Source organism: Formica exsecta, unplaced genomic scaffold, assembly GCF_003651465.1.
Source record: "Formica exsecta isolate Colony F162 unplaced genomic scaffold, ASM365146v1 scaffold280, whole genome shotgun sequence".
NCBI lineage: Eukaryota > Metazoa > Arthropoda > Insecta > Hymenoptera > Formicidae > Formica > Formica exsecta.
The window spans coordinates 12,637-25,300 of record NW_021850064.1 but is presented as its reverse complement, the minus strand read 5'-3'; the positions used below and the strand labels follow the sequence as shown (position 1 = coordinate 25,300).

The following is a 12,664-nucleotide window of genomic DNA, read 5'->3' as shown; positions in this document are numbered from 1 at the left end:
TTATTCGCATGAAGATAATGATGTATCTTTCAAACGAGAGCGTTTGTCTGTTTTGATATATTTCATTTAAAATAACATTTATACAAATAGATCAAATTAATTTATCCTGCGCGCGCTGGTAATTCGTTGCGCAATTGTTTTAACCGATTGTTATCTGTTTTAAAGCGTGTGTCAGCATAACGTCTTACTTCGAAAGAGTGCTCAGTTCAAGTTAGTATAATTAGTTCATTGACTTGTTCATATTTAATTCTTCATCGAAAATCTGAAGGATGGCTGATTCAAGTAAGCAGAGATACGAGCAACGGTACCTTAAGGTTTGGGAGGATATTTTCTTCGCATTTGTTCGCAATCGGACAATTTGTCTTTTATGTGGTTATGAGCCTTCTGTTGTAAAAAAATACATTCTCGAAAGGCATTATAGAATCAAACATTCCGGAGAATATTCAAATTATGCATGTCAGGAGAAATTAAAAATACCTGAAGGATTCAAATTAGTTTATCAGGAAGGTGATAGCATTTGTCAGGATACATTAATTTCTAACGCCGGTCATGATAATGAAAAAGCTGTAGCTGCATCGTACGCTATTTCTTTTCTTATTGCGAAACATTCCAAGCCATTCGCTGATGGCGAATTCGTAAAAAAATGCCTCGTTGAGGCATTTAGTAAAATCCTTTGACAATAGATTAACTGTTAACGAAGCTGCGAGCATTCCGCTTAGTATTCAAACAGTAGGGCGTAGAATTAATAATATTGTGTCTTTTATCAAAGATAAGTTAAAATCCTTGTTAGCGACTTGTTCGTATTTTTCATTGTTTTTTGATGAAAGCACCGATAATCGACACGTGAGCCAATTGAGTATTTTTACTCGAATCGTCCAAAACGATTTCTCATGTGTCGAGGAGCTTTTAGATTTAGTTGCATTGCATGGCACAACTACGGATCTTGATATCTTCAGAGCAGTAGAAAACACTCTCAAAGAATTTAATGTAGACTTTACAAAATGTTCGGCTATAGTAACTGATGGTATCAAAGCAATGACTGGCTCACAAAATGGATTCCTCGGTCTAATCAGGCAGCAAAATTTAAAATTTCCCATTATTCATTGCATTATTCAACAAGAAGCGTAATGCGGGAAAGCTGTTAAACTGTGTGCTGCAATGCAGACAGTCACAAAAATTATTAATTTTATTAAAACTGGTAATAAATTTCTTTCTCATCGAAAGTTTCAACACTTTCTCAAAGAGCATAACGCAGTTTATACCGATGTTCCTTTATATTGCGAAGTTCGCTGGCTTAGTGCCGGAAAATGTTTAGAAAAGTTCTCTGCAATAAGAAAAGAAATTTTCCTTTTCTTGCAAGAACTATCTATTGCAAAATGCGACAAATATAAATTTTTTTTGGAAGATTTAGAATTTCTTTGCGAACTCGCTTTTATTACTGATTTGGCTAACCATTTAAATATCTTAAATTCAAAGCTGCAAAGAGGTAATCAAATTATTTCACAATTATTTAGTGCCATTGATTCTTTCCGCAGACAATTATTATTATTTAAAAATCATATAGAGGCAGGTACTTTATATTTCTTCCCATCTTGTCAGATTCTTTTCGAAGAGCATGGCACAAATTGCAATTTTCAGAAGCATCTCTACTTAATTGATTCACTTATAAGTCAATTTAATACGCGGTTCAGTGATTTTGGGATGTTTAAAAATGATCTAATTTTTCTCGAGAATCCTCTTACCGTGCAAATCGAAGAACAAAATATAGATCGCAACAGAAACTTTGCGATTTACAATGTGATCTTTCCCTTAAAACGCGGTCGGAAAAAGGAATAGAGCTCTTCAAAATTTTAGACGTAGCAACTTATCCGAAGCTTAGAAATTTCGGTCTTCGATTTTTTTCCATGTTTGGATCCACCTATTTGTGTGAATGTTCTTTTTCCAAAATGAAATATATCAAAACAGACAGACGCTCTCGTTTGAAAGATACAACATTATCTTCGTTGATGCGAACAAGTTCTTCAAATATCCAGATAGATATTCCATCCATCATCGAATCATGCGAACGGCGTAACCGTACAAAATTTTAATTTAATAAATTTTAAAATTATTGTTTATATTCTTTTAATTTTGTTATTTCGTCCTTTAGTTGGTGGCTATTTTTCGTTATTCTTCTTCTTTAGTGGACTAGGCCTACAGGGAAAACCATTGAAAAAAAAAACGCGTCAACAATAGTACCTCATAGGTGACGTGAAAACTTATTGCTAAAAATATAATAATTATAATTACGTTATTCTAATTTATACAATAATGACATCATATACTGGGGATATCCAACAGTCCATAACTTAAATAATGTCGTTCATAAGTATTTCGTGCTTTTAATAAATGCGTCTTTTATAAAACTTTAAATTTACAATTATTTATTAATTTATATATCGGGAAGAGTTTCCGCGCGCGAGACATTTAACAAATTTAATCTATCGAAAATAATTTAATCATATTTTAGGATTATTATATGGTAAATGTAATTAATAATCGAGTATTGAAACTTTGTTCTTGAATTATTAGGTGTACAACTTTGCTTCCGCCATTTTCCTATAGATGGCTTTAGCGGTAAGTAGTGGTCGAAATAAATAGATCATAGACGTCATGCAATAAACTTGGGTATCTGTCAACATAACCCCATAGAAACATTAGTCGATTTGTGTCTGCATCATAAAGTTATTCTCGATTGAAAATGTCAGTTTACGAGCCAAATTCTCGTCATTTGCGGGAGGTTTTAATTTTCTGCTTCAATTTTTGAAGATGCAGAATTGGAGGCATTACTTAATGAAGACTCGAGTCAAAGTCAAGAAGAATTGGCACGATCATTGGGAGTGACTCAACAAGCAATTTCAAAACGCCTCAAAGACATGGGAATGATTCAGAAGCAAGGAAATGGGGTGCCGTACGAGTTGAAACAGAGAGATTTTGAACGGCGACGATGGACAATACTTTAAATCATAAATGTATAACCAGTTTTTTACAATAAAGCCTCGAATTTCGGAAAAAAAACGGCGGAAGCAAAGTTGTACACCTATAATTATTTGAACAAATTCTAAAGAGATCGCGTTTAAGACATTGATATTTGGCAGTAAGATAAAGTTTAATTCGAAACGAAAATTTGGTTTGGGTTATATAACGTAAATTTTAGTTTTAAATCAGAAATAGGTCTGGGTTAGGTTATATCTTTCGGAAGTGGAGCCCCCCCCCCGTAGGTTGGGGGCGGAACCCACTGCGTCCACGCATATACTTTACAACGCGAAGCGAGGTCTACCCCACAATTGTTGTGTGGGTGGGAGATGGATTGAGTTAGATTCGAAACGAAAATTTGGTTTGGATTATATAACGTGGATGGGAGATGGGTTGAGTTAGGTTAGTTTTTCTCGTGGTGGGGGTGCAGGAAGAGGGGCGACGCCTCTCTTCCGCCCACGCGTACGATTTATTACCATGTACGTTTTATTATCATGTCCAATACTTTAAAGTGATATATCTCGAAAACTATTGGTCGGAAATTTTTTTTACTATTTTTCTCGTGTTTCTCTTCAAAAATGCTTTCAGAAACGACTCTTCAAATAGGGGGCCGTAGTTATCGTAATCGTGCCCCGCGGACCCCTCGCCAACCGATTGCGCCGCGGTTTCCCTCTTCCCCACGGACCCCTCGCCTGGCGGATGCGCCGCGGTCCCCTTCTTCTTCGCGGACCCCTCAGCTACCAGATGCACCGCAGTCCTCATTTTCCCTGCAGACCCTTCGTCTAAGGTTGCGCCCTAGTCCCCCGCGTGACATCATACTTCCCCTCTTCCCCGCGGACCCCTCGTCGAAGGTTGCGCCGCGATCCCCCGGTGATGTCATCCCCCCCCCCCGCGTGACGTCATAATCCCGCGCTGCTCCCCCCGTGACGTCATAACCCTTCGCTGCTCCCCCGCGTGACGTCATAATCCAGCGCCCTCCCGCGTGACGTCATAACCCCGCGCTGATTTTCCCTGACTCCGCACCCCTTTTCAGATGACCTGCGTAAGAACTTTCCTAGTATTACTACTCCGGCAAATATTCGCATTTAAAAAAAAATGAAAAAGGTAATTATGCAATACAGAGGAGACTGCTCCGATGATCCTGACCTTGACATATGTTGTCAAGGATATGAGTAACCTGAGTAACTTTTCCTTATAACTTAATCGGCGATCATTGTTTATTAAACAGTTTGTCGTAACCCGACCGATTTCTTAATATTAAAAAATAAAACAAGTAAAGGAGAAAGAGCTGATCAAAGCAAAGCATTAGAATCAGGGAAAATGCTCAAGGAAAAGTAATTAAGAAATAATAAAAGTAATAAAAGATTATTAATAAAATAAAAGTAATATACGTGAGTAAAGAGAAAGAAGTCACGGTCAAGTTCTCGGAAGCTGAGTAAGCAGCTGACGAGACGGACTGACAAGCGAAGCACGAGACATGCACCGGTCAGGGCCATCACACTCCTCCCTAATCAAAGACCTAATTAATTAATATACAGGGTGTCCTAGACCACCCGTACACTCCTTTTCTTTTAAAAACTAAGCATTTTAGAGAAAAACGTTTTGAACAAAAATTGTATGGTTTTGAGGGGAACATAAGATGGTGTCATTGGTTTGACTTTGGATGGCATCGTTAAGGTCAAGTCAAGGACACCTTTAACTTCTTAAATGGAATTCCCTATTTTTTATTGCATATTCTTATAGCTTATCCCGAGAGCTTTCCAAAACACTATAATAAAGTATTTTTTCATTAAGTACTTTTTCGATAATCTTACGGTAATACTTTTATGTACAGAATAATGAGGCAAATCAATTAATGTAAAGAAAAAAACAAATAATTGTTTAAAAAAATAGATTGAATGTTCCCTTCAAAACCATACAATTTTCTTTCAAAACGTTTTTCTTTAAAATGCTTAGTTTTTAAAAGAAAAGGGGTGTACGGGTGGTATAGGACACCCTGTATATTGAGCGCGAGATGCACTGCTAGCTCACAAGGGGAGGGCCAGACGTGCCCATCTCAGATTCAAGCGGTGATTTTTCTATGAATAGTCCTTAATGAGATAGAAATTGTGTTAAAGTTTTAGCGCGCGCTTTTCACGCATTCGTCCAAAAAAAATTATGAAAGATTTTCCAGCATGACTTAACCGCTTCGCGATAAACGATAATCGAAGCGACCGTGTGGCTGAGCGGGTAGCGCTCAGGTCTTGTAAGCGCGGGATCGCTGGTTAGAATCCCCGTGTGTATATTTTTTTTTTGTATAATTTTATTTTTTTCGTTCCCAGCAACATTTTAGCATTACATAAATAAATATTGCGCGAGTTTTTCATAATAACATAAATTGCTTTCTATAAAAAACCGAAGAAAATGAGCAATGTTTAATTTAATCGTAAGAAATATGTTAATTAGTAAAATAATAATTATATAAACAACAAATTCACAATGCCCTATAAATAAAAATATTTCGTTTGAATTTCATGCGTTAGAGGTTCACAATTTTGATATTTTTGCGCACGCGCGCCCGCACACACACACACACACACACACATACACACACAACAGAGAGGATTTGGAGGCACGCGCGTGCCCGCGTGAAGCCTTATCTTTCTTCTGTTGTCGCCGTGGGCCCTCGTTATCGCAAAATCTCAATAGAAATGTTCGAATGATCATAACTCCGCGAAAAAAAATCGTAGAGACCTCGGCGACCTCGCGTTGTTCTCGTCTCGGAAAGCCCTTTCGAACGAGCCCTCACTCAACTCCACATGCCGTTTAAGATTTTTTGGCTTCCCCCACCCCCCGTCCCCCGCGGGTGTAGAGCTGGGTGTTTTTGTGGTTAAATAATAAACTTTGTGATCCCATTGTATCCCTATAAATTTCAATCCTATATTTTAAACCATTCAAAAATTATTTAGGTGACCCGAAATTTTTGGTAGGCACTGTATATCAAAAGTACCGCTATTTCAGGGTTGATTCCTTTGGTTTAAAATAATAATCTACATACATAAAAGCTTAAAATAACATACATAAGAGCTTAAAATACATACATAAAAACTTTAGAAAAACAAAAATATTATTGTATATATATTATTATTTTCTCTCTCCTCTGCCTTTTCCCTGTCTGCCCCAATGATAATTGGCCGAGGACAGTTTGTATAAAAACTTCATAAATCTTTCTTCTTGTTTACGTATTCCTGCGGCCCTTCCTCTTTGTCTGCGATCTATGAATTATTAAAATTAACAGATCATTTATATATTTTTTTATAATGGTGCGAAGATAAATATACACTACGTAAATAATACAAAAAATATATAATATGTAAAGAAAACATGTATAATCTTTTAATAAATTAAAATTAAGTATAATTAATTAATAAAATTAAAATATTACCTAGTCTCATATTTTCATTATGCTGATCGGCGACAAGATTAGCGGCCATCAAATCGATGGCGACAGGGTTAGCGGTCATAGGACCAGCGACAACGGGGTTAGCGGCCACAGGACCAGCGGCGACGCGATCGGCAGCTACGCGACCTGATATGCCTCTGGAGAGGCACGGTAGTTAGGATCGTTTGCCGGAAGGAAGTTGGGAATTCGGGCTCCGCCCGAGTAACTCACTGATTTTATTATAAATAAAAATGACAATTCCGCTTGCCTTGATTTCCGCGTTTTCGTTATGAGTGATTGCGCGGTCGCTCGGGCTTCGCGCGTGGCTCGCGTTGTCAGCGCTTCGCTCGGTCAACGTTCATAACGTGATCTGTATTCGCGTTACACGTTGAGCAATCATATCAAATAATATGTATTTAGAATAATATATTTAATAAATCATGTATAGCCTGTTCGGGCTATAACAGACTCATTGCAACGTGAGCGGTTGCAATGCGACCGGCGGCAACGCGACCGGTTGCAACGTAACCGTCGACGATGCGACTAATTGCGACACGACCGGCAACAAGACCGGCGGTGACGGGAGCGGCTATGACGGGGCTGGCAGCGATGGAGCCGGCGGCGATGGGAGCAGCTACGACGGGGCTGCCAGCGATGGGGCCGGCGGCGACGGGAGCGACTACGACGGGAGCGGCTACGACGAGACCAGGGGCAACGGTGGAACCGGTGGCGATAAGACCAGCGGCAGCGGTGGGATCGGCGGCGATGGGACCAGCGGCAGCGGTGGGATCGGCGGTGACGAGATCATCATCATCAATAAAAAAAGACCTCTGAAGATATCTTCTTCCTCATCATCTACTACCATCTAAAATTTTTTAAATAAAATAATAATGTTAAATATAAAAAATTGATATTAAAGATGATACTTACTGTTCTTTGTTCTTTATCCATTTTTGATTTCGAAGAGACGTTACTTCTTCTTCTTTAACAGAGGACTCGTTACTATAACTTATTTTCATTTTTTCAACTTATGAAGCACTCGTAATAACCGTAATAACTGCGATCGTAATAACCGTAATCCTAATCATGATCGTAATAACCGTAAAATCCATATCAGACTACGCATTGAAGATTGAGACTGAAGATTCAACATTGAAATTTGACCAATTAAGACAAAGAAAGGTAATTATTTACAGTAACGGACACCTCGCCAATGACCTTGACCTTGAAATATGTTGTCAAGGACATGACTCTGAGTAACTTTTTCTTATAACTTAATCGGCGGTCTCTTATAATTTCTGAGATACTTAAAGTTAAACTTTGATTTGAAACGAAAATTTTGTTTGGATTGTACAACGTAACACAAGTAGCAAATTACTCACACCAAATTTGGTAATTATTTACATTAAAAATTTGGTTTGAGTTAGGTTTGTAACGGTTCACCTTTCCCGTACGACGCGGATCAAGGCTCGCCGGTGCCAGGATTCGGGAGAAGGGGGAAACTCCAACTTACTGTGCCTCGTATAAGCGGTTTAAATAATTAGGTTTATTCAAAAAGATATTTAACACTGAAAGCTATGCGAAGCAACATGCGGGTACGGTGTGTACAGAGTTTTGCGCGGGAGCGGTTGTTATTCGCAAGGTGACGTGCAAGCACGGTGCGTACAGAGTTTCGCGCATGAGCTCGGGAAGCGAGCGTGGCTTAAGCGGCCGTGTTCTGCAGTCGCGGTGGTCGCATGCAAATAAGCTATGATTAATCCAAGGTACAGTACAGATCTTAAACACTACCGGGTGTCGCGTGGCCTTCGATGTAATTCCAACTGCCTGGCGGCCTTATCCTTAAAAGGACGGGGCGTCGGCGTTCTCGGCGTTCTATCCTTAAAAGGACTGACGCTCCTTAATAGTCTGAAGGCCGTGCGTAAAGGTGGAATCGGCGCGACACTTGGCGGGAATCCTAATGTCTAATTAACTCTACAGTCAGAATGCGCGGTATATACAGTGCGGGCTTACAATATGAGCAGGTCGCGGTATATACAAACGGTGCTAGAGTCGATCAGGACGCGGAGACCGGAGCGGTCTTACTGGTTACGGTATATGTACAACGGTCTCACGAACTAACGGGTCGCGGTATTTAGACGGAAAGATACACGGAGACCAAAGTGGTCTTACGGTGGAAACGGTCGCGGTTTATACGAACGGTGCGCGGGGCGCGGTACGGTCTTACGAACTAGGAGTGCGCCGTCCCAGCAACCGGGAAGCCCGGCATAACCACGGGTAGCCCGTGACCTGGTGTAACGCTAGGTATCAGGGTGCGCCGTCCCAGCAACCGGGTAACCCGGCGTAACTACGGGTAGCCCGTAGCCTGGTGTAACGCGGTATAGGTTTCGGATCAGGAGTTGTACTAGGTAGGACTCGGGATCGGGAACTGGTAACGCTACGCTCGCCGGAGCGCCTTATATACCGGCGGCCGGCCTCCCATTTGCGCGATTCAACGTGTGGTGGGGTGGTCCCTACGGTGGGGCCGCGACACGGGTGTGGGAGCTTAGGGACGCCATAAGCGCCGAGCCTAGAAAAGCGCGTGGTGGAACGGCCCGCTAGGCCGTTAGTAACGGTATCGTTACAGGTTATACCTTCCGGAAGTGGAGCCCCCCCGTAGAGGGGGCGGAACCCACTGTGTCCACATATACATTTTCCAATCCACACAACAATTGTGGAATGGATCTCGCTTCGCGTTATGTAGTATATGCGTGGACGCAGTAGGTTCCGCTCCCCTTACCTAACCCAAACCTATTTCTGATTCAAAACTAAAATTTATGCTTCTGCTTATGCTTATATTAATGTTTCATAACTTTTATTTGTAGAACAATTTTTTAATAAACAATGAATGCCAACAAAAATCTTTTATGTTACTCAGGGTGATAACCTTGACAACATATGTCAAGGTCAAGGTCATCGAAGCTGCCTCCCCTATATTGCATATAAGCAATATACCAATTACTTCCTTCAGTACTGACACAAAGTAGCAAATTTCTCAAACTTTTTTTGTTTATAACTTTTTAATAAACAGTGACCGCCGATTAAGTTATAAGGAAAAGTTGCTCAGGGTCATGTCCTTGACAACATATGTCAAGGTCAAAGTCATCGGCGAGGTATCCATTAATGTAAATAATTACCCAAAGAAATTTTAGTCCTTTTGTTCTGATTAGTCAAATTCCAATCTTTAATCTTCAATTTTCAAAGCATAGTCTGATACGGACTTAATAACCGTAGAGATCCTTAACCAGAGATCGACCAATCCGTTAACGATCTCTGATTGGCTCCGTCGCCGCGAGTAAATCCGGAAGTATGAGAGAGAAAGATATATATAGCTAACCTAACCGCCTAGCCATAACCGGAAGTGTGAGAGAGAAAGATATATATAGCTAACCTAACCGACCTAGCCATAACTGTCCGTCAATGCCACAAGCTGCCTCGGCCGTCGTGTTTTGCTTCTAATTTTCGTGTTCTAATTTTATGTATTTAAATTTTCCAAAGTGAAATTGAGAAAACTTGTGCATAGTAAGATATTTATTTTATTTTAGACTATGTAATTTAATGTGAATTATTTCGTAATGTAACTTCAAAATTAAATCCAATAATTTTTTGTTTCAAATCTGTTCGAGAGTCGACCTCAACGAGATTGCCCGAATCTTTCAGATGCGCTCAGAGTTGAGTAAGAAGCAATGTGTAGCGCGAATCCGTAGATTCGCTGGAGGAATAGGAGTTGAAACATTACTCACGTGAGTGTAGTTTTAAGAACGTTTATTAGAAAACACCGGGAGCGAGCCCCGACACGTATCCCGCGACTAAGATCAGAAATCTTCTGAATGTCCTTCGATGATCTGCCTTTCTCCGAGTTTCGGAAATATTGAAGGGCTTCTTGCTAGAAGCCCTCGCGAGAACGGAAATCTTGCGCGCGGACGCCGGATGGTTTTTAGCGCGAAGCAGAGGACATACGCGATGCGGTGAACGATCGGCAGCTCTCAAACTCCCCACTTACAATTGAACAATGTTCACTAACCAACAAAACGATGAAACGATTTGACCATAAAGAACTGATCGCCACGATAATATGATGCGATCGTGAGCGAGACAATTCGGTTTGAAATTGAATAGAACGCGAATTTGACTATGAGTAGCGCGACGAGACACGAGCGAGAATATGACACGAGATAATGCTACCCGAGAAATAATGATTGATTGCTATCGACCAGCTCGAATCGTCGTCAGCGGCAGACTAACTTGCGATCGTTAAAACTCGCGATCGTCCGATTTCCATAATAGGATATTTTCGGCACCGAACGTTCGAAAATCTAGGTGTTTGTCACAGTTTTTCTTTGTTTGGATCATGCGATCACGCGCCGATCGGCTGATCGCGACGATGTTTATTCTCGCTCGTGTTTTGATTTCGACTCTTACCGTTCAGATTTGTCGGTGGAATTTACCGTTTAAATTTATCGATTAAATCTAACGTTTCAATCCTGAACAAAATCAAATAGGTGAATTAAAAAAATGCCTCATGGTTGCAGTGCCGGTTATTGCACAAATACAAATAAAAAAGGCTTTCAGATGTGTCCATTTCCGAAGGATTTGGAAAGAAGAAAAATATGGATCCAGAATATAAATCGTATAGATTGGATTCCAACTTCAAATGCAAGATTATGTGATGTAAGTTATAATAAAAGATAAACTGTTATACAACACTGTTTTAATGTTTGCTGAAAAAAGTTATATAAATTATATTCTCTGTGCAGGTCCATTTCACCCCTCATGTGTGGATAACGAGGAAAGATGGCTCACGCAGACTAAAATCTGATGCGGTACCAACGATATTCAGTGAGAATTTGCCAACATTTCTAACAAGGCAAAATTTGGAAACAATTACCGAAGCTGCAATGATTGAACCTGATGTGCCTGAAGATACTTCAAATAAAATGGAAGAAATCAGTGAAGAAGAAAGTATCACAACTGAAGAAAAAAAATGATGTATTGAACATTCCAACCAATGGAGAAGGAACTTCAGATCCATGTGTTCTACGTCTTGAACAATTAGAAATGCTCTGGAAAAGAAGTGAACGCTTGAGATTTCAAATGAAAAAAAAATTACAACAGGCGAAAAGAAAAATAAAGAGACTTGAAGCTGAAGTATGTAAAAATAGAATATCTTTAAATATTAGTAATATTTTTAATGAAGATCAGTTATGCTTATTGTCTGGGAAGTGCAAAAAAATGCCAAATTGGTGCAATAATACTTTGATAAAAGCTTACAAATTAAAATTTGCATGTGGTACTAAGGGTTACGAGGAATTATTGAAAGCCAATTTCCCTCTTCCTTCTATTCGCACCTTAAGTAGGAAGTTAGAAAGTCTTAAATTCGAAAGTGGGGTAATTAGCGAAATTTTTGAATTTATGAAAATTAAAATTTTTAGGTTCGAGAAAGAGATTGATAAACATTGTACGTTAGTGCTCAATGAGATGAGTATTACCCCTGGTAGTTTTTATGATTCGTCAACAAACACGATCTTTGGCAACGTTACATTGCCAGATCATGATGAAAGTCTTATTGCTACCCATAGTCTCGTCTTTATATTAGCCGGTATTGCCTCGAGATGGAAACAAGCGGTTGCGTATTATTTTACAGGTAATAGAGTAAACGTCGAAAAACTAAAACCTATAGTTGAAACGATTATAAAGAAGGCTGAGGAAATTGGTTTATTTGTGCATAATGTTACTTCGGATATGGGACCAAGCAATCAAGCCATGTGGAGAGCATTTGGAATACAAGTTTCAAATGTTGTAGTTCAAAATAGTTATAAGCACCCTTGCTCTAGTGGTAGGCTTTTGTACTTTTATTCGGACGTACCTCATGCTTTAAAAAATATAAAAAGTGGCTTTGTAAATAATGAAACAATAACCATTCCAGATTGTTTTGTTAATAGGTACGCATTACCTACAAATGTAGCTAGTTGTAGTCATTTAAATGATGTTCTTACTGCCGATGAAAACTGTGATATAAAGTTAGCTCCTAAGTTTTGATCTGAATATTTATCTAGAAATAATCATTTCCAAAAATTGCGAGTGAATACTGCTACAAGAGTATTAAGCGATCAAGTAGGGACAGCTCTTGAATTCTTAGCTGAGGGAAACTCAAATGATGCAAGGATAACGACTGCTTGGTTTCTTAAATTT

General features: G+C 39.5%; 1 protein-coding gene and 1 pseudogene across 1 annotated transcript; both read left to right on the top strand.

The window, feature by feature from the left end:
• The first annotated feature begins 269 nt into the window (after positions 1 to 269).
• On the top strand, positions 270 to 3,002 carry LOC115237171 (annotated as a pseudogene).
• A 3,456-nt stretch (positions 3,003 to 6,458) lies between these two features.
• Positions 6,459 to 7,305, top strand: LOC115237170 (uncharacterized PE-PGRS family protein PE_PGRS46-like). The gene is made up of 2 exons (XM_029810057.1): positions 6,459 to 6,536; positions 6,904 to 7,305. The coding sequence occupies exons 1-2, from the start codon at positions 6,459 to 6,461 to the stop codon at positions 7,303 to 7,305; spliced, it is 480 nt and encodes a 159-aa protein (XP_029665917.1).
• The last annotated feature ends 5,359 nt before the right edge of the window (positions 7,306 to 12,664 follow it).

Excerpts from the sequence above, each read along its gene's own strand:
- LOC115237170 (XM_029810057.1), top strand. The coding sequence starts at position 6,459 with ATGCTGATCGGCGACAAGATTAGCGGCCATCAAATCGATGGCGACAGG. Across the intron at positions 6,537-6,903 it reads ATAGGACCAGCGACAACGGG|ACTCATTGCAACGTGAGCGG; the intron begins GTTAGCGGCCAC and ends GGGCTATAACAG.